Source organism: Trachemys scripta, chromosome 2, assembly GCF_013100865.1.
Source record: "Trachemys scripta elegans isolate TJP31775 chromosome 2, CAS_Tse_1.0, whole genome shotgun sequence".
Taxonomy (NCBI): domain Eukaryota; kingdom Metazoa; phylum Chordata; order Testudines; family Emydidae; genus Trachemys; species Trachemys scripta.
This window is the reverse complement of record NC_048299.1, coordinates 57,553,503-57,574,047: the sequence shown is the minus strand read 5'-3', so window position 1 is coordinate 57,574,047 and position 20,545 is coordinate 57,553,503. Positions and strand designations below refer to the sequence as shown.

Sequence of the window (20,545 nt, the reverse complement as noted above, 5' to 3'; positions counted from 1 at the left end):
TGCATTCAACACATTCAACCTAGTAAATTTGTTTTTGCTTAAATCAAAAATATTGGCTTGCAGCTTTGTTCTGGCACAATTTACTGGTGTTTAACAGTGTTAATTGAGCCCAAACTAGTGGAAAATAACCTTCAAAATGCTCATCTTTGCAACCATTATTTCTGAGATGAATTTGATGAAAAGTGGTGGTCTTTGGTATTAAAAGATTGAGATTATTTTGTTTACATAGAACTTTCCAAAAGGTGAGGTGAGGGATATGTCTGCTTACTTCATTCTGTCAAAATTGACCATCATCAATCTAATGAAAGCAAAGGCATTAACTTTTTAATGTTGTTCTTTATGAATCACTAAGCCTTAAGTTTTATTTCTTAGAAAATATTCTTATTTCCTTAAAACCCACCATTTTGTCCAAAACAACTTAATATTATTTATTATTATGAATAATTAGTACTTTTTCACATAAATCTTACAGGCTAGAAAATGTAAGACACAGAGTGATTTGTCCAAGATCTCTCTGAGTTAATGAGAAAGCTAGGATTACAACCCTGCTCTCCTGACTTTTCCTGTTCCTTCTAACCTGGATCATGATACTGTGTATATCATTGTGATTTAAACTTGCCTGATTTCAGTACTCTCCGTTTTTGTTTTAGCAGTTCATCAAAATGAAGAAAACAGCAACCAGGAAACAAAAGGGCCAGAAGACTTCAAATATGCTTCTGATGCACAGGTAAATATATAAGAATAATATATTTGAGGGTTTTTTTTCAGACCAATAAGTTGAAGATTCCCCTTTTTTTGGGCCTTTAGCACTGGAACATAGACTTCCGCTTATGTTCTAAGTAGGTAATCTGTATGAGACCAAAACTATGCTAGATTTTGCTTCCCATAGTTATTTACACTAGACTGATCACATTGGGAATGAAACTTGTGATCTTGAAGTTGGAAAGATGTTCTTAGATTAGATAGCATCTCAATTCTGATTTTCTACATAAAAAATACCCTGTATCCCTCATTTTATTTTCAAATTGGATTTGTTTTTAAGTGGTACGTGCATATGGCATCCTGATGGAATTTTAGTATCTGTAAGTAGATGTGGATTCTGAAGACCCTTTTTATTGACCTGTCTTTGAGGTTTTAAACCCTCGAACACTCAAAATACTATATGTAAACATAGCTAAGTTATTAAGATCTACGTTGACTTATTTCTCCCAGCCTTGTTTTTCTGTCTCTTTTTTTTTTTTTTTTCCCCTCCCCTTCTAACCCTAAGCTTAAGGGGTGTTAGGTATCCTAGAGATCTGCTAATATACCCAGATCATCTTTTTCTTTAATATCATCCAATTTCCCCAAATTACCGTTCTTTCTCCTCCTCCCCACCCATATCTTGCAGTTTTATTAGATCTCCTCTCTTACCCTGACTGCCAAACTCCTACTAAAGGGCCAAAAAGCTCAGACTCAAGGGGTACATCTACACAGCAAAGACAAACCTGCAGCACCAAGTTTCAGAGCCTGGATCAATTGACATGGCCTTGTGGGGCTTAGGCTGCAGGACTAAAATTAACAATGTAGACATTCTCATTAGGTCTGGAGTTCAGGCTCTTGAAACCTTTCTGGGAGGGAGGGTCTTGGTGCCTAGCCACAGCCCAAGAAAGATAATTTACACTGCAATTTTTAGATCAGCAGCCGGAGCCCCGGGAGCCCAAGTCAACTGGATATGCGCTCTGAGACTTGATGCCATGGGTTTTTCATTGCAGTGTATTCATATCCCAGAAGATCTTTCTGCACTAGTTCACAATCTGAAATCCATGTGTCTGTCTATTAGAGATGGCATTTCTAGAGTTCCCATCACAATAGCATATGAGCTCCAAATACTAAAAGTAGATGGGCTAAGCATTAATTTTAAAGGAAATTTTAAATTCTTCAAACATGTTCAGTGTTCCAATATGTCCACTATAGCGTGGAATTCCATAGCATGCATGTCTGCTACCCTGTTCTTTTATTCTTAATTCAAATTTGTGACAGAAGGAGGCTGGGCAGCTTAAAGCTAAAGAGTATATTAGAGAGCAAGGGAAAAGACCCAGGGTGAAATTCTGGCACCAAAACTTGTGTCAGTGTGCATCTCTGTGTATTTCTGTCTGATTCTGCTTGGTTATCAGAATTAATGTATATGAATGTTCATTCAAGTTTTTAACAAAAATTTCGAAAACAAAAAAGTCATTATGCATGCTAAGAACTAATAAACAGCGAGCTAATAAGATTACATGAAGAGATTATAAAAAAAATAATTTAATGGCAGTATATACAATTATTCAGTTCACCCAGTTTATGCTTGAGTGCAAACCTACTTCCAAGTTTGACAAACATTGTAAAGCATGTTTACAATTAAACAAATAAATGATTGGTGTACAATAAGTGTGGTAATAGAGCTTGTAGATAGTCTTTGAAGAGCAGACATTGCTATTACTCTTATTTAGGCACTTATAGTCCCTTTTAGTTCAGTGGGACTACACACTTTGCATATTACTCCAGAAGCAGAAATGTTTGCTGGAGTTGGGCATAGGCTTCTTAGTCTGCAGGTTGACAACGTTGAAAACTGTAATACTGGCGTTGTTTGTAGGAGAGATGTAAAGAGACAGTGATTGTAATACAAAATTCAGAAGTACGGTAATTGGGGTGGGGGGAGCTGATTCTGCTCCTGTGGTGGTGTACATCAGGAGTAATTCTAGTGAAGTCTATGAAGTTACACTGCACTGATGTAAGAGTGAGGAGGATCATGCCCTGTGACTTTTAAAATTGAGTGTGATGAAAATGATATGCCTTCCTATCCACCTAGAAATCTCCTATTTCACCTTCATCTCATGTTTATCTTATTAATTTCAGTGTTATTGCTTTTCACTAGGGAATATTTTCCAGGGTACATTTTGGAACAAATATTGTAGAGTCAACATCTTTGCTTTTCAAACCACAGTAGTGACTAATTGATTTTCCTTTTGTATAAGGAGGGACAGTGAAATCTTTGTGCTATTTTGAAAATTAAATACACACCTTTAATTATAATAATTTTGTGCCATGAACAGCATTGTGCTTAATATAAAGCTTAAATTCTTTTGATATTAATTAAACTAAAATCAGGTACAACTCACACCTATGCAATTTGCACGCAAGTAAATTGTGGGTGCAAATCTCAGTGCTTGCACCTCTAGCTACCTGTTAGAGGAGCAAGTATCAAGATTTGCACCCAGAGGCTTTTTTCTGTAGGTACAAAATGCAGGTGCAAATTTCACTTGCAGATAGGAAGGCTGGCCTCTAGCCCTTTTGCTTAGCAGCATTAAACATATTGTTTGAAAATTAAATTTATATTGACAAGTGAAAATGACCAGGAATATTAAAATCTTATTCCATTCTCATAACCGGCTTTCAGAAACTATCAGAATAATTTCATTAGTTGACCTAGATGGATTCTTACATTAGTTAGCAGAAAAATTATTTCATGTACTATAGAAAGTCAGAATAATTGGAGAAATCACAATGACAAATGGGGGTTTTGTATCTTCTGTTTTAATTATGAAAAAAAATATTTAGCCCTTTATATTATAGCTGGCATTAATTACACCAGTCAAATTAAGGCTGAATTTTAAAACATTGTCTACTTCCAACATGGATTATGCCTTAGCTTCCCTGGGAGATTTTTAATGTTTTTCTTTTTTTCTGAAACCACAGTAAAATACATTTTATTGTGTTTGCCTTTCTACTTTAAATAAAAGAACAATAATTCATGCACTATCCATTATTTCCTTTTGGTCATTATTTGGAACTGGACCATGTAATCCTATGAAATTGCTTATGTGAACAAAGACCGCTTCTGTTGCAAAGGTAACGAGATCAGGTAACAAGATCAGGTTCTAATCTCACTATGCTCAAACGTGTAGGAAGGCAGTAATTATTCTATTTTATTCCATTGAGAAAAGGTGGGAAGTTTGGCAAGTTTTCTTCTTCCAAGATGCTCTTTCCACTTGAACATCGTGGGACTAATTGTCCCTTCAGACAGGAATTTTGACTTCAGTGGGAATTACATAGATATATCAGAGGGCAAAATTGGGCACACTGATTGTGAATTAGTCTTTATCTTTATTTGGATAATTTAAAGTCTTTGTTTATCTTTAATGTTGAAGTGTTCATACTGTGTATGTGTGCGAGTGTTAATGTCTGTTTTATTTATGAGATGTTTTTCATATGGTCTGAACATATTTACGGAGCAGAAACCATTCTAGCAATTAACAAATTGTGTGAATGTCCGTTAAGGGATCAGTGCCAGCACTACGCATAAGGAGACTAAACAATTGCTTAGGGCCCTGAGCAGCTCAAGGGGGCCCTGCTATTTGCTTTTTTTTAGTATGTGTTAGTTCCTGCTTAAGGCCCCTAGTGGCTAGCACTGCCTTTGTAAGGGATTAATTAAAAAAGGAGAAATCCTCCTTGCCTCCTAATTACTCACTCAATTTTTATTTATTTATTTATTTAATAAGTCCCGAAGGCTTGCATCATGTGCTGAAGGTCAAAAAATATTTGACTCATTGAGCGGACATTACATTTATATTGTGTCCTTCACTAAAAATGTCCTGCCTCAATCCATAGACATTTTAAATATTGGGACTTTTACCTTGGGCCCCTTCGGTGATCTCAGTTGTTGGAATGGAACATAAAAAGGGTGGGGAAACTGCCTTTAAGGTAGTCCGGTTCAAACCTTACATGGCTTTATAGGTCATTTTTTAATTGTACCTAGGTTGAAAGGCAATGTGGACTATGGAGCATAGGTGTCATGCACTCTGCTAGAATCACTACTAAGTAAGGGGTCAGACACACATTGCATTAACTGTAATCTCCAGGTGGTCCAGCCATAATGTATTACAGTCATCTAAACTGCAGATGGGAAAGGCATGAACGTGCTGGTGAGAGCACTTCCAAGATGAAGGGTCAAAGTCGTATTGACAAAAGCAGATGAAAAAAATTCTTGTCTACTGCTTCTACTCTAGCAAAAACACTGCCATGAAATCAGTAGGAAGCCTAGACTGTGCACCTTGTTATCAAAAGTAACGGTGGATTTTGGATCTAGACTGATCAGTGGTACCAGATGACAGAACAAGGACTAGTGGTCTCAAGTTGCAGTGGGGAAGGTTTAGGTTGGCTATTAGGAAAAACTTTTTCACTAGGAGGGTGGTGAAGCACTGGAATGGGTTACCTAGGGAGGAATCTCCTTCCTTAGAGGTTTTTAAGGTCCGGCTTGACAAAGCCCTGGCTGGGATGATTTAGTTGGGAATTGGTCCTGCTTTGAGCAGGGGGTTGGACTAGATGACCTCCTGAGGTCCCTTCCAACCCTGATTATTCTATGATTAAAGGGGTAGAGATGTTACCTCCACTGCTTCCTTCTGATGTTTTCCCCAGCTGAACAATGTAACTTCCATCTTGTCTGGACTGAGCTTCAGGCAGATAGCTGTCATCAAGGCCCTAATCTCGGCTACCACCTGAAGCTATGAGACTGCATCATCATTCTCAGATGAAGAGAGACATGTAGCTCAGAGTCATAAGCATATTGATGGCACAGCAAGCCTAGCTGCCTCACTACCTTCTTTCAGAGGCCCCGCAAATATACTGCATAAAAGATGTGGTATTCTCCCGAATCCATTTTTAGAGTGGGGGCATGTCCTATATTTGACAGTGACCTCTAAGGATATTTAAAATCTTTTGCTTCTTTATGCCACATAAAAAGGCCTGAAGAGTGTTTAGTGCATGGGTTTTTTTTGTTTTTGTTTTAAAGGAGGTGGAGGGAGGGAGAGCCCTTTGGGCTGTCACATCTTAAATGATGAATCTTTAACAAAGACATCATTTTGTCCTAAATGTTCGTTAGGCATTTGAGTCAAATAGATGTTAACAAAACCACACACAAATCAGATTTTTAAATATTCTGAATATAAATCTCTCCCTCTCTGTTCATCAGCTTTCAGTCTCTCTTGTTTCTTGTAATATTATAGTCTTCCTAGTTCTCCAATTGCCATAGAGATAAAGATAAATTCAGTTTACACACATGAGAAAGGACAGGGTGTATGTGGATTTTCTGTGTTTAAACCCATACTTTCCCACCGCACATTCCTTTCAGGCTGCCTTTATACAATGTAAAAAGGGCACTAGCTCATTTTCCTTCCCTCCCTCCAACCTCCTGTCTTTGCACATCCCCTCCCTGAACTTTCCAAGGTTCATGCTGATATCCATCAGGAAACATCTGGGCTAATAATGGTCCTCCAGTGTCATCCAGCCAGGTCTCAATTACGCAAGTAAAGTCAGAGGCCTTGTGTGTGATCAAGTCATGGATGGTGATAGAACGTGATTGTCCACTCATTTTGCAGTAAGCAACACGTACCATAGAGGTACATGATAAAAGATAATATTTTACAGTGAGGGCTCACGTGAGGTCTCAGGGTAGCCATGTGTTTGAAATGTCTGTGTGCAGAGTATGTCTATGCCTTCATTATTATTATTTATTTGTATTATGGTAGTGTCTAGGAGCCTTTATAACGGAGGAATTAATTTTGTGTAACTTATTTTAAATGCTATAGTTTACATACATGAAGAAGTGGCAGCATTTGAGAAATGGGAGGTGCTGCTATGTTATTTTTAGGAATGACTCTATTGCACTCCATCCTTTTTTTTCCAGGGCTGTTCCTGGCTAACTTTCCCATGAGTTTTTAACCTCGTGCTATGGTTCTCTTATGTAACAGGAAATAGGTTGACAGGAACAAACAAAATACAAGTATATCAGTCACACACAATAGCAGTTGATTTAGCTAGCCCTGCCTTCAATTGCCTAATGTAGATATAGTACGTAGGGTAAATCAGCTGTGCCTGAGAACTTCTTGTGCTGTTTCCCAAGAAGCAACTATTTTATTCCAGTTCAGCAATAGGCTCAGAATTACAGTGAACATGATAGAAAAGATGTGTTTATTGTAAAGTTAAAACTTGTGGCACTGTCATGTCCTGGGATTGTGGATTTAAATATTTATTTGCTCTTTCTCCAACCCTCAAGGCAGGGGTTTTGTGCAAGCTTCAGGAAAGAGATGACATTGGACGGATTGAACTAGTCCAGAAGCTGGCAAGGGAAAACTGTCAGTTTTTGCAGGTGGATAGAAAAGAACCAGAGAAGACAGAACAAGTAAGACGTTTTTCATTTGTTTGTTTAGAAGGGAAAGGAAAGATGTTTTCTACTTTGTTGTAAACTTAAAATTTAAAAAAAAATTGATATTAGGTCCCACTGCACATTGAGCTGCATCTGTTCTGTCATGTCAAATGGGCCTCCTTCAAATTCACAAAATCAAAATGGAATAAGATTTGCATATTATTTATCATTATTTTATTAACATTAACAATAACTGATAAACCTTGCTAGCTTATAATAGGTATGAAGCAATTGTCCCTCAGGTAAGGGAAGTGATTTCAGAGTGTGTTTTCTGACAAAATGCTGGTCATTTTTGTGAAATGCTTTTCTTTTAAAGATATATTTCTCAGATTTTTTTTTTTTAAGGGATACATGCTTAAAGTACCATTACTTTTTTTTTAAAGAACCTGAATGAAAATTTTTCTGCTTCTATAATATTTTGGCAGAAAATATTAATGGGAACTGTCCAACATGAATTACAGTTGTGTTTAAATAGTGAGTTTTTACCGTTTCTTTTTGTATTATTATTGTGTATTCAACCACAACTTACTTTGATTCAACTGAAGAAAATAGCAATCTGCTGCTCACTGCTTCTAAAATCATTTATTCAAATAATAACTATAGACTGAAAATGCATTAAAATACTAGCTGCTTTGCTGATAGCACAATGTAACCTTTTTATCCTCCTGACGCAGACTGTTTAGTTTTCATTTGATGGGAGATGCTGGTTTTGGTCATGTACTAATTTAAAACGTCTAAAGAAGGAGGAAAAAAAAAGCAACCCTCTTGAGTCCTGAAATGCAATGTGCTTGTCTCCCCCATTTTTATTTACTCTGCAGTACAAAGAGACTTCTACTTAAGCAAAGAATGATTTTTCAGCTGACCCATGAGAAGTCAATCAACTCTAATGTCAGGGTTCCACAAAGCAAAAGGGAGAGATGAAATCTTACTTGAGAATGTGATTATGTTCTGTTCAATAGGCTATACGCTCCTGTCTCTTGCAGTTAAATATGTAATTATATCAATGGGCATACCCGAGGGAGGACAGCAATTAGCCAGGCTCAAATTGAACTGATCCTTGGTGGATCCACTAACTGTGGGCATGTGCAAAAATTTCCACATATGTTTAAAGTGCATTAGCAAAACACAATTGAACATTTAGGAGCTTATGAAAGTCCAATTTTATACTAGTAAAGGTTTATAATTGTGTTTTTAGGATTATGCAGCAAGGGTAGAGGTTTTAGGACCAGATACTTTTTGGTAATGATATTTCAGAACTTCAGTGGTATCTTGGCTGCTGATTTTGGCCATTCTACTGTCATATGCTCAGTTCTGTGTCAACTGTCGTACTGGAGTCTGTGATTTCAGTGCACAGCAGAATATAATATAGTTCTAAAAGTGGAAAGGGGTGTAAGTGCTCACTTTCTCTTAAATCATTATTCTTTGAAAGTTTTTTGCATATTTTGCAGATGCTGCCATACTTTAGCAGAGTGCCTGCTTCAGCTCATTGAGAGACAACTGCCCTTATTCATGTTGAGTAGTACCACTCTCTGCAATTAGTTTTATTGGGCTAGATTGTGCCGTTAGAGCCCACAGCAAGGGGTGGGGTGTGTAAACTGTATAATGGAAAGAATTGTGCCTCAGGGGATGTCTACATTGCAATAAAAAACCCACATTTGGCCTGTGCCAGCTGACTTGGGCTCGTGGCCCCAGGGCTAAGAGGCTGTTTAATTATGGTATAGACATTCAGGCTCAGGCTGCAGCCTGACCTCTGGGACCCTCCCACATTGCAGGATCCTAGAGTCCAGCCTGAGCCTGAATGTCTACACCTCAATTAAACAGTCCCTTAACCTGAGCTCCACAAACCCGAGTCAATTGACATGGGTCAGTCGTAGTATTTAATTGCCATGTAGACATACCCTCAGAGCCTTCCCTCCTGAAGCACAGTTCACCCCTTGCTCCAGCTCCAGGGATGGGAATTTGGTATCTTACTGCTGGCCTATATGAGCAGCTACTTATGACAACTTGCTGCTGTGCTTGCTGGCATGTTAAGGGATGAAGTCAAGTTTGCGCCCATTCCCTGTCTAGGCACTCTGGCATGGGGAGTAAGTGGGTGGACAGTGTCCACTTGCTCCTTTGTGCCTAGACCTAAGGTCTAGGCAGCCCATGCAGAGGTGTAAGGGGCTTTCTCACTTCCCTTTGTAGGTATATAATCTAAGAAATCATTTAGCCAATTGGCTTTAGTGGGACTACTCACCAAGTAAGGGATTACTTAATGTGAGTAAGGATGATTAGAATCTAGCCCTAAGTAAGACTACATTATAGAAACTTATAGCAAATGAATTGCCCAGTCTCTGTTTTCGTTTGAAATATTAAAGAAACAACATACATCAGGATCTGTTGTTCTCACAAAGCAATGTGTATTAAATATACATCCAGGTGCATGTCATGTTTAAAAATATAGATTTACTCTAAGCAACTACTTAGAAATACACCCTAATGGGTAACCTATATAGACAGTAAAGTTGAGGGAATTCAGTTTTCCCTTTAGCATTGTTCTCTGTGTTCTCAACAAGACACCAGTTTCCCCATAAGTATCACTGCACTGAATCTTCCATTAGCCTTCTCTCCTGCTGTGCTCAACTCTATCTTCATGAATGACCTGCCGTCCTGAAATGAAGTGTTCTGTCTATAACCTGAAATGTATATACAGTCTTCCATGCGCCTCTTTCAACACTTTTTATTGCATTTCTTCAGCAGACAGTTACATTTACAGCCAGGCTATCACAGTTATCTTTAAGCAGAAATTGCACTGTTAGCAGAACTGTATGTTTTGATGGGGCTTTGACAGTGTAACTTTTTGAGTTTGTTCCTAAAGATTGTTTGTTGTGTTGCTGGAAGAAAAGATACTGTTTCTAAGACGTTCTAACATCAAGGATTTTTCTCCTTGTGTGGAATGTTTAATCTGGATGGAATCCTCATTCATTATCCTATAGGAAGATACACAGACAAGAAAACTTTAATATAGTTAAGATTTTAAATATAGACACCTTGTGTAAAAGGAACCTAACTAAAACAGTAGTATTTTATATTTCACATGGAATAAATATTTAAAAGTCAGGAAATCTGGAGTGAAACTTTTATAGGCAACCTTAATTGTGACTCCATATTACCAGCAATGATGTATCTAATGGCACTATCATAAGATTAAAAATTCCAGGGCTGTTTTAATATCATTGACAGCAAATGTTAAGGTAAAATATCCTACATGTGTGCTGATTCTAATGTATCCTCTTCTGGGAAGGAGAAGGACTCAGCTTATTTTAGTAACTCTGATAACCAGTCAACTTTGGCTTCATTGTCTAGGGTGGTCAGGGTGATGTAAATCTGGTATGCATTTGGCGAGCAGGATCTATGATGCACATTTAAAAGGTGGGTGATATGGTAGATACCATGGAGTTTTTGGTCTATCTACAAATGGTTGAACATGGGGTAGATTGGGCTCTCTGACAAATAAGAGACTGTTGTGCCTCCTAATGTTATGGCAGGTAAGATGTTAGCGACTATGATCTGTGCCCACAATGAGAAGGTGAAGTGTAGAAGGCTTGGGGCTCTCGCCTGAACTAGTAAATATGAGATTGATATTTCTGGCCCATATCAAACAAGTGGCCAGGAGGAGGGATATCGTGTAGTCAGCTGAGTATTTAGTCACTGGAAGGGACAGTGGAAGTCTGGAGCTCATATTAGAAACATGGGAACATAGTAAGGGGATCTTCACAGGGTGTGTGAAGCGTGTGTGTGTGTGTGTGTGTGTGTGTGTGTGTGTGTGTAACCTCAAGTCTAAATTTCCACACTTGCATATGTCACTGGTCTACAATTTTTGAGAAGTCGTCTGCTTCAGAGATAAAATGTGCTATTTATTATGTATTTTGATGTGCTGAATTCAAATATGACAATTAAAACAACTGGCTACTGTTTCTAAAATATTTAAGTTTTTACATTTTATGTCTATGTATATTGTGTAGATACTAGAGTTTTAATCATAAATTGTAAACCTAGGTCTTTTCATGTTTATGGTTGCTTTACGTGATAATATTGCACCTGTCCTGTTTATGTAACACTTTAAAAATCAGCAAAAGGGTTATAAATAAAATTTATTATGAAACAAAAGGCAAAAAACTATTATGTACATAGTTTAGTCCTATTCAGTGTCTACTCGGCGCTTCTTGGCTTGTCTCTTGTATTCATTAAATGGAGCATCTCTTGTCACTGTCCAGCAATAGTTTGCAAGCAGTGATGGGCTCCATTTGCCCTGATAGCGTTTCTCCATTGTTGCAATGTCCTGGTGAAATCGCTCACCGTGCTCCGCAGTTCGGTGGAAAAAAATCTAGATGAGAGTGCAAAAAAATGTATCTTTAGTGACATGTTGCAACCCAGGCTTTTGTATGCCTTGAGGAGGTTTTCCACCAACAACCTGTAGTTGTCTGCCTTGTTGTTTCCGAGAAAATTGATTGCCACTAACTGGAAGGCTTTCCATGCAGTCTTTTCCTTGCCACGCAGTGCATGGTCAAATGCATCATCTCGAAGAAGTTCACAAATCTGAGGACCAACAAAGACACCTTCCTTTATTTTAGCTTCACTTAACCTTGGAAATTTTCCACAGAGGTACTTGAAAGCTGCTTGTGTTTTGTCAATGGCCTTGACCAAGTCCTTCATCAGACCCAGTTTGATGTGTAAGGGTAGTAACAAAATCTTCCTTGATTCAACAAGTGGTGGATGCTGAACACTTTTCCTCCCAGGCTCCAATGACAGTCGGAGTGGCCAATCTTTCTTGATGTAGTGGGAATCTCTTGCACGACTATCCCATTCGCAGAGAAAACAGCAGTACTTTGTGTATCCAGTCTGCAGACCAAGCAAGAGAGCAACAACCTTCAAATCGCCACAAAGCTGCCACTGATGTTGGTCATAGTTCATGCACCTCAAAAGTTGTTTCATGTTGTCATAGGTTTCCTTCAGATGGACTGCATGACCAACTGGAATTGATGGCAAAACATTGCCATTATGCAGTAAAACAGCTTTAAGACTTGTCTTCGATGAATCAATGAACAGTCTCCACTCATCTGGATTGTGAACGATGTTGAGGGCTGCCATCACACCATCGATGTTGTTGCAGGCTACAAGATCACCTTCCATGAAGAAGAATGGGACAAGATCCTTTTGACGGTCACGGAACATGGAAACCCTAACATCACCTGCCAGGAGATTCCACTGCTGTAGTCTGGAGCCCAACAGCTCTGCCTTACTCTTGGGTAGTTCCAAATCCCTGACAAGGTCATTCAGTTCACCTTGTGTATGAGGTGTGGTTCAGAGGAGGAGGAGGGGAGAAAATGTGGGTCCCGTGACATTGATGATTCAGGACCAGAAGTTTCATTCTCTTCCTCATCTGACTCAAGTGAGAATGATTCTGGTGCATCAGGAACCAGCAGTCCTTCTCTGTGGGGTACTGGGAGTATAGCTGATGGAATGTTTGGATAATGCACAGTCCACTTTTTCTTCTTTGACACGCCTTTCCCAACTGGAGGCACCATGCAGAAGTAACAATTGTTGGTATGATCTGTTGGCTCTCTCCAAATCATTGGCACTGCAAAAGGCATAGATTTCCTTTTCCTGTTCAACCACTGGCGAAGATTTGTTGCACAAGTGTTGCAGCATATGTGTGGGGCCCATCTCTTGTCCTGATCTCCAATTTTGCAGCCAAAATAAAGGTGATAGGCTTTCTTAACCATAGTGGTTATACTGCGCTTTTGTGATGCAAAAGTCACTTCACCACAAATCTAGCAGACGTTATCTGCACTGTTCACACAAATACGAGGCTTCTCTGCTCACTTTGGCGAAACACAAATGAGCCCCTTTGCAAAATCAAACACTGACAAATAAGAGAGCAGGACATTGTATGATTTCTAGAGCTGATATAGGGCAATTTGTTCAGCAGAGTGATGTAAGCTTCGTTATGATTGCATCATCCATGACTTCTAGGAATAACATGATGCAATTCATATCATGTATGATGCAATACCAGCTTCAGATGGCATCATTCATTGTTTTGCCTAAAAAGCAAGTACTGTCCAAACCCAGTCATAGATTTATTCATAGATCCAGTCAAAGATGTATTTTAGTCATTTCTGGTTTAAATTGAGATCCCTTCCCTTTATCCTCCGCCATTCCCAAGTCAAGGGTCGTATATACTGACCCAATAGCATATCTTGAAAACTAGAGCCAATCAACAATTTTAAGCATAATTTTCGTTTTCGATGACCCAGAATTAGTAAAGTTTGACTACATTTATTTCAGAAGCATTTTGGCTGTAGAGCAGTGTGTTTAGTTATTTTAAACTATAACATTCTATTGAGGTTCTCTGTCTCTCCCCAGTCTTAACTCTCTTAATGAAACTTTCTGGTTGTGAGTTTCCTTAGTTTGGGATTTTTCACTGATGAATGACCATGATGACTTTATATTTTAAACATATTTTATGAAACATTGTTTATAAAATAGACTTAATGTAACTATTTATAGACCTAGAGATAAAAATGAAAAATAAGCAACAGATATTTGTCAAATTCCTGCTCATTAATGTGTTAGAATAAAAGATTTTATTAGTGAACTCCATGCAGCATGTACTTTAGATTGCTTCAAAACTGTTTTTTTTTTAACTAGGATAGAGTGAATTGTACTGATTAAATGTATGAAACAGTAGGAATAATTTCCTCCATGTCCTACCCCATGACCTCCAATGAAAAAGGTGTTTTGGAAAGTAAATGAATTAATAAGATATTCCATAAAATCCAGAAAAATAGTTTTTTTGTTCGTTTCAAATGTAAGAAAAAGAGACCAACAATGATGGTCTAAGAGTTATATGTGTATATCAATTAATATAGTTCAATAAGACCATTAAAATGCTTTCACACATGAATGAAACTTGCCAGTCCACTAAGTATTAATATTATAGAACAAACATTTATCAATTGGTATATGTTCCTTTGAAGAAAACGCTTATACTATATGGAAATCTTGCTTTTCTGTGCATCTTTACTATTTTATCAGTTGCTTTGACAGAGAATAACTATGGAAGTCTTTATTGAACAGTTCAGCCATAAAAATGACACTGTGTTTTCAAATAGTTTACTTACCGTTGGCATCAATTATAAAATAGAATATCGATTCTTATACATAAAGCTACTATCTACAGCTTTTATGGTCTAGTGTTATTAGGCACATTTGGAAGAAATGTTTTGCACTAAAACATTATTCATTATATGTCTTAGAATTTTTAACAATTACATCATCTGAACAATGACTGTACTAAGGAAAGGTTTTTTGGTCAGCTTTAATCTGCTCAAATCTCTTTAATTTCAAAATACTGAATTAATTAGCTGTCATTTTTACATGTAGTCATCCTTAAGAGAGAACACAAGTCAATTGTATCATGTTATAAAGGCTGTGTATTATTTTAATGAAATAGAAAAAGTACTCAAGGTAATTGAAATGTTTTTATGGAAAAAATCTGGGAAAACTACTCATGTCATGTTAATAATTTCATGCAGTCTGGTCAACTGCATGTATGTTAATGCAAGTTATTATTAATATTCACAGATAATACAGACAAAGTTCTCCAGTGTAAAAACAACGAGGAGTCCTTGTGGCACCTTAGAAACTAACAAATTTATTTGGGCATAAGCTTTTGTGGGCTAAAACCCACTTCATCAGATGCATGGAGTGAAAAATACAGTAAGCAGTATATCTATTACACCACATGAAAAGATGGAGTGTTCATACTAAATAAGAAATTTTACTTTCTAGCAATGCTAAATATTTCCCCAAACTACCCAATATTTTAATATTAATGCAGAACCTTAAAAAAAAGTATGAAAATGTTTTATAAATCCTCCTTCTATTCCCTTTAGAGAATAAATATATTGACCTTGGAGACAGATATTTGTTTTACTGTGTTAATTCCTGGGTATTGGCCAGTTTAAGGAGGAAAAGTGTTTTTGAAAACATAGCTCCACAACAAATATTTACAGCTATTTTGTTAATTTACATGGAATTATCCTTAAAACTTTTTAATCAGCATTTTCATTAATAAGACAGATAATTTGCTCACTGAAATGAGTTAGTGTTTGGGTTGAAGCCATGAAAGGATTGACAAAAGAAGATTAACAATAGATCACTTAATATTGGGGGATTTTTTTTAAAGGAAATTCCAGACATGACATAATAGGATTGGTTCAGAATGCTCCCATCAGTCCAGCTGTCCACCTGCAAATGAACAAAAATGAATGTCAATACATGTCCAGAGGTGCAGTATCTGTTAGTGTAATGAAGCAGTGGCTTTGTGTTGATGTAGTATTGAATTGCCCTTTGGTAACCAGTAGACAGTTGGAAATTCAAATTTCAAAATAATGGCTTAGAATGACATCCAAATACAAGCAGTGAACTTGATGTGTGCTTCAGTTTCAAAAAGTCACTTTGCAAAATAGAGAGTGTGTTACTGTGTCCACCTTGCTTGCAATGGATACATTAGGTGAATCGGCTGCAGATGAACCCATCACTGGGGCCGAGACAAAACCTCTTGTCTGCTGCTCCCCGTCCCCTATCCACGGCTTCCTGCTGCCCTTTTTTCAGCCAACTTCCTGTGTGGGCCCTCGGTGCCCTTCCCTGTACTTCTAGCAGGTCTTGAGGCTGTCACAGAGCAAGTCCTGTGGACAGAGCAGAAGGAACACAGGCTGCTGGAAGTGGGGCAAGGCCAGGAAGGCCCTTGCGGGTGAGTTCTGCTGCAGGAACTAACCCCATAATAATGGCAGGGAGCAGCAATACTGGCTCCCCATTGCCCACTTAGGTTTTACCCTGATGCCTCTCCATCATGATGGGGGGGGGGGGGAGAGAGGAGGAGGCCAAATTTGAGTGAGCGGTATTGCGACCTCTTGCATGGGGTTGCAGCACCACTCAATTTGGGTTGCCCCATGAATTGGGCCCTGGGCTTATACCTGGGTTACCTATGCCTTAATCCAGACCTGAGGTGAGTTTAATTGCTGATTTATGACTTATGAGTCCCATAATTAGTTCTGCCTTGTCCTCAGCTAATGCAGACACACCTTGGATCGAATGGCACTAATTTATGTATTTCAATTAAATCTTATTTGTGCCACCAAAGTTTTGCAGAAGAATAACCTATTACAAGCTCTGCAAAATGCACAAAGGCTTGAAAGGTCCTAGTTGTTGTAAAAGTAAAACAGTCAAGAGGAATAAAATTTGTGCTCACATGCTGTGCAATTTGCATAATGTAGGAACATGTGGAATTACAGGATACTAGGATGTACAACCTCTTCCTTTGAGTTATGTTGTATTCCCATAGTAGTTTTTCCTCCACATGTGTGATCTAACTTAAAAAACTTTTACTAATTGCTGCTATTAGGAATTTATTCCATAATGTTTAACTACTTTGTATAGAAGGAAATTCCAAATAAATACTACTTGTGCTATTCCTTCTTTTTAGTTAGTTTAGGTTGATGACTCATTGTTCTTGGATTTGACAATAGCTCAAATAGCCTTGGGAGGACGGAGTGTTGTTTAGGGGTTAAAATATTAAACTGGGAGTCAGAACTGTTTAAGATAGTACTTTGCAGAGGTACAGTGAATCTTACTGCAGTTGATGAATGTTTGCAATGTGCTTTGAGATGCTTGGTTGGGAAAGACACAGTAGAAGTTTGCACCCTGAATGGAAGAGTGTAGGGAGGAATATACAGAAGAGAACCACTCAGTTGAGAAGCTGAACAGAACTTATTGCAGTAAGAATGAAGCAGGCACAATAACTTCTCCTGCTCTTTCATTGCCCCAAGCAGGAGTCTTCCCTCTGTATAGAGCTCTTCTGAGCCTTGATTTGCCACGAAACCTTTTTGATTATTTATTTGTATTGTGGTGATGCCTGTGGGAGACCCAGTCATGGACCAGGACCTCATTGTGCTAGGTGCTGAACGAACAAAGAACAAAACAAGTTAGATCCTCCCTCAAAGAACCTACAATCTAAGTAATTGATTGGGCTTCTCTGATTATCATGTCCAACAGTAAAGTCAATTAAGGGGAAAAGTCCTCAGACATGTTTAAGAGCCAAGTTGTTTCCCCACACCCTAGTACCTGGTTTCAATCCTTTTATTTTCTTCCTGGATCATTTTCCTCCCTTCTTCCACTTGTCAGAGTGTCATTGCTGGCCTGCCAGATGGGAGAGCCACAAGGAAGAGTTTCCTACAGTGGTCCAATTTGGAAATCTAGCTCCCATTTTAACAGTCCTTTGAACAAACACTATCATTTAAAAATGCTTCTAGAATTTTAATATTGCTATACGTGAAGTAAACACCAGTACTGGAAACATGGGGGCAAATTTTCTGCTTGTTTAAATTGGCACAACGTCCTTGAATCCAATGGAGCTGTTCTAGTTTGCAAAAGCAGAGAATTTGACCCATGATCTCATTCTTTCAGAGCCCTACAGTTGCAAAATATTGTACTCCATCCCGTGTTCACCTCATAATTTTGTAGACTTCTGTGAAACCCTGTTTTCCAGAGAATATAGACCAAGTTTCTCTAAGCCTTTAAAATAAACTAAGCTCTTAAAAATGTTTAATTGTACCTTCTCCATTTAATCAGGAGCCTTTTTATAATACAGTGATTGAATATTTTCCTCCTCCTCCTTCTGTGTGAGTCATCTATTTATTCTTCCTGGAATTTTCTTTTTGCTAAATGTTTTCAAGTTTTATCTGTCAGCTTAACTCCTATATCTTTCTCCAGCTCATTGTTTTGTAGGGTTTGGCCATATTACCCTTGCTTATTTTTGTCCCTAGATTCATTATCATACATCTGTGTAGACTGAATTGCATAAATCTCTTATCTGCTTATGTTTCTAATCTGATGAATTAATGTCATTTTCTCCCTCTAGAGAAGCAGAATTCCCAATTCATAAATTCAAGGTAATCTGTTTTTAAAACTGTCCTTTTTTTGTATTTATTTTTCCATCTCCATATTTCTATGATCAGGAAATTTCATGACATTCGGCATGTTCTTTCTTCCACATTTTTGATATGTTGCATAGACACATTCCTTATAACCCTGACACTATACTAGGTGCTTCCTTCCATCTTGAGTTACTGCCCCACACATGTAGGGAACTTGAATGAACTGATTTCAGAGCAGCAGCCATGTTAGTCTGTATCCGCAAAAAGAACAGGAGTACTTGTGGCACCTTAGAGACTAACAAATTTATTTGAGCATAAGCTTTCATGGGCTACAACCCACTTCTTCGGATGCATAGAATGGAACATATATTGAGGAGATATATATACACGTACAGAGAGCATGAAAAGGTGGGAGTTCTCTTACCAACTCTGAGAGGCCAATTAAGTAAGAGAAAAAAACTTTTGAAGGGATAATCAAGATAGCCCAGTACAGACAGTTTGATAGTAAGTGTGAGAATACTTACAAGGGGAGATAGATTCAAAGTTTGTAATGGCTCAGCCATTCCCAGTGTCTATTGAAGCCTAAGTTGATTGTATCTAGTTTGCATATCAATTCAAGCTCAGCCGTTTCTCGTTGGAGTCTGTTTTTGAAGCTTTTCTGTTGCAAAATTGTCACCCGCAGGTCTGTCATTGAGTGACCAGACAGGTTAAAGTGTTCTCCTACTGGTTTTTGAATGTTATGATTCCTGATGTCAGATTTGTGTCCATTAATTCTTTTGCGTAGAGACTGTCCGGTTTGGCCAATGTACATGGCAGAGGGGCATTGCTGGCACATGATAGCATATATCACATTGGTAGATGTGCAGGTGAATGAGCCCCCGATGGCATGGCTGATGTGATTAGGTCCTATGATGATGTCACTTGAATAGATATGTGGACAGAGTTGGCATCGAGCTTTGTTGCAAGGATAGGTTCCTGGGTCAGTATTTTTGTTCAGTGGTGTGTGGTTGCTGGTGAGTATTTGCTTCAGGTTGGGGAGTTGTCTGTAAGCGAGGACTGGCCTGTCTCCCGAGGTCTGTGAGAGTGAGGGATCATCTTTCAGGATAGGTTGTAGATCTTTGATGATGCGCTGGAGAGGTTTTAGTTGGGGGCTGAAGGTGACAGCTAGTGGTGTTCTGTTATTTTCTTTGTTGAGCCTGTCTTGTAGGAGGTGACTTCTGGGTACTTGTCTGGCTCTGTCAATCTGTTTTTTTCACTTCAGCAGGTGGGTATTGTAGTTTTAAGAATGCTTGATAGAGATCTTGTAGGTGCTTGTCTCTGTCTGAGGGATTGGAGCAAATGCAGTTGTATCTTAGAGCTTGGCTGTAGACAATGGATCGTGTGGTGTGTCCTGGATGGAAGCTGGAGGCATGTAGGTAAGTATAGCAGTCAGTAGGTTTCCGGTATAGGGTGGTATTTATGTGACCATCGCTTATTAGCACAGTAGTGTCCAGGACCGCTTGTGTGGATTGATCTAGGCTGAGGTTGATGGTGGGATGGAAATTATTGAAATCATGGTGGAATTCCTCAAGGGCTTCTTTTCCATGGGTCCAGATGATGAAGATGTCATCAATGTAGTGCTGTGTGTGTGTGTGTGTGTGTGTGTGTGTGTGTGTGTGTATATATATATATATATATAAAATATAATATCTCCCCTCAATATATGTTCCATTCTATGCATCCGAAGAAGTGGGCTGTAGCCCACGAAATCTTATGCTCAAATAAATTTGTTAGTCTCTAAGGTGCCACGAGTACTCCTGTTCTTTTTGAATGAACTGAGGTTGTCCATGTTTTTGTGTTAAGCTAAAGAAAGTAGTTTCCTAAACGCAGAAAACACTTAAACTTAAGATTAATAAGGTTTGTAATGTGTAGCACTCAAGCCAAGCTCACAAGTACCCAACTATTTTCAAGATTCAAAAGAATTACTTTTATCCCGCACCTCACATTGGGCCAAATCATGATGACCTTTCACAGGCCTCGTCTACACTTACAGAGCTGCAGTGGTGCAGCTGTACCGGTGCTGCTTCACTGCTGCACCGCTTAGTGAAGATGCTACCTACGCTGATGGGAGAGCTTCTCCTGTTAGCACAGGTACTTCACCTCCCTGAGAGGCGGTAGCTATAGTATTAGTTGACATAGTGTCAGTTTTTACTCCTTTCTTTCTCAGAGTTGATACTAAACAAGGACGTCAGAGTTGGCTCTTACCAAGGACTAGATCAAGGCTCTCCTGAACTAAAAGCTTTAAAATGGCCAAAGTTCATTGGAAAACTCTGTGGCCTTGGGACTCATGGCTTTCTGTCAC

General features: G+C 38.5%; 1 protein-coding gene across 7 annotated transcripts in view; it reads left to right on the top strand.

The window, feature by feature from the left end:
* RAPGEF5 (Rap guanine nucleotide exchange factor 5) overlaps window positions 1-20,545 on the top strand; it is a 217,429-nt gene that overhangs the window by 82,380 nt on the left and 114,504 nt on the right. For 4 of the 7 annotated variants that reach the window (XM_034760600.1, XM_034760598.1, XM_034760601.1 and 1 more), the window contains 2 exons: window positions 651-727; window positions 7,073-7,198. In XM_034760600.1, the coding sequence (XP_034616491.1) occupies window positions 651-727; window positions 7,073-7,198 (203 nt within the window). The remainder of the gene's footprint in view (window positions 1-650; window positions 728-7,072; window positions 7,199-20,545) is intronic. The other 3 variants (XM_034760599.1, XM_034760602.1, XM_034760603.1) reach the window with 2 other exon arrangements.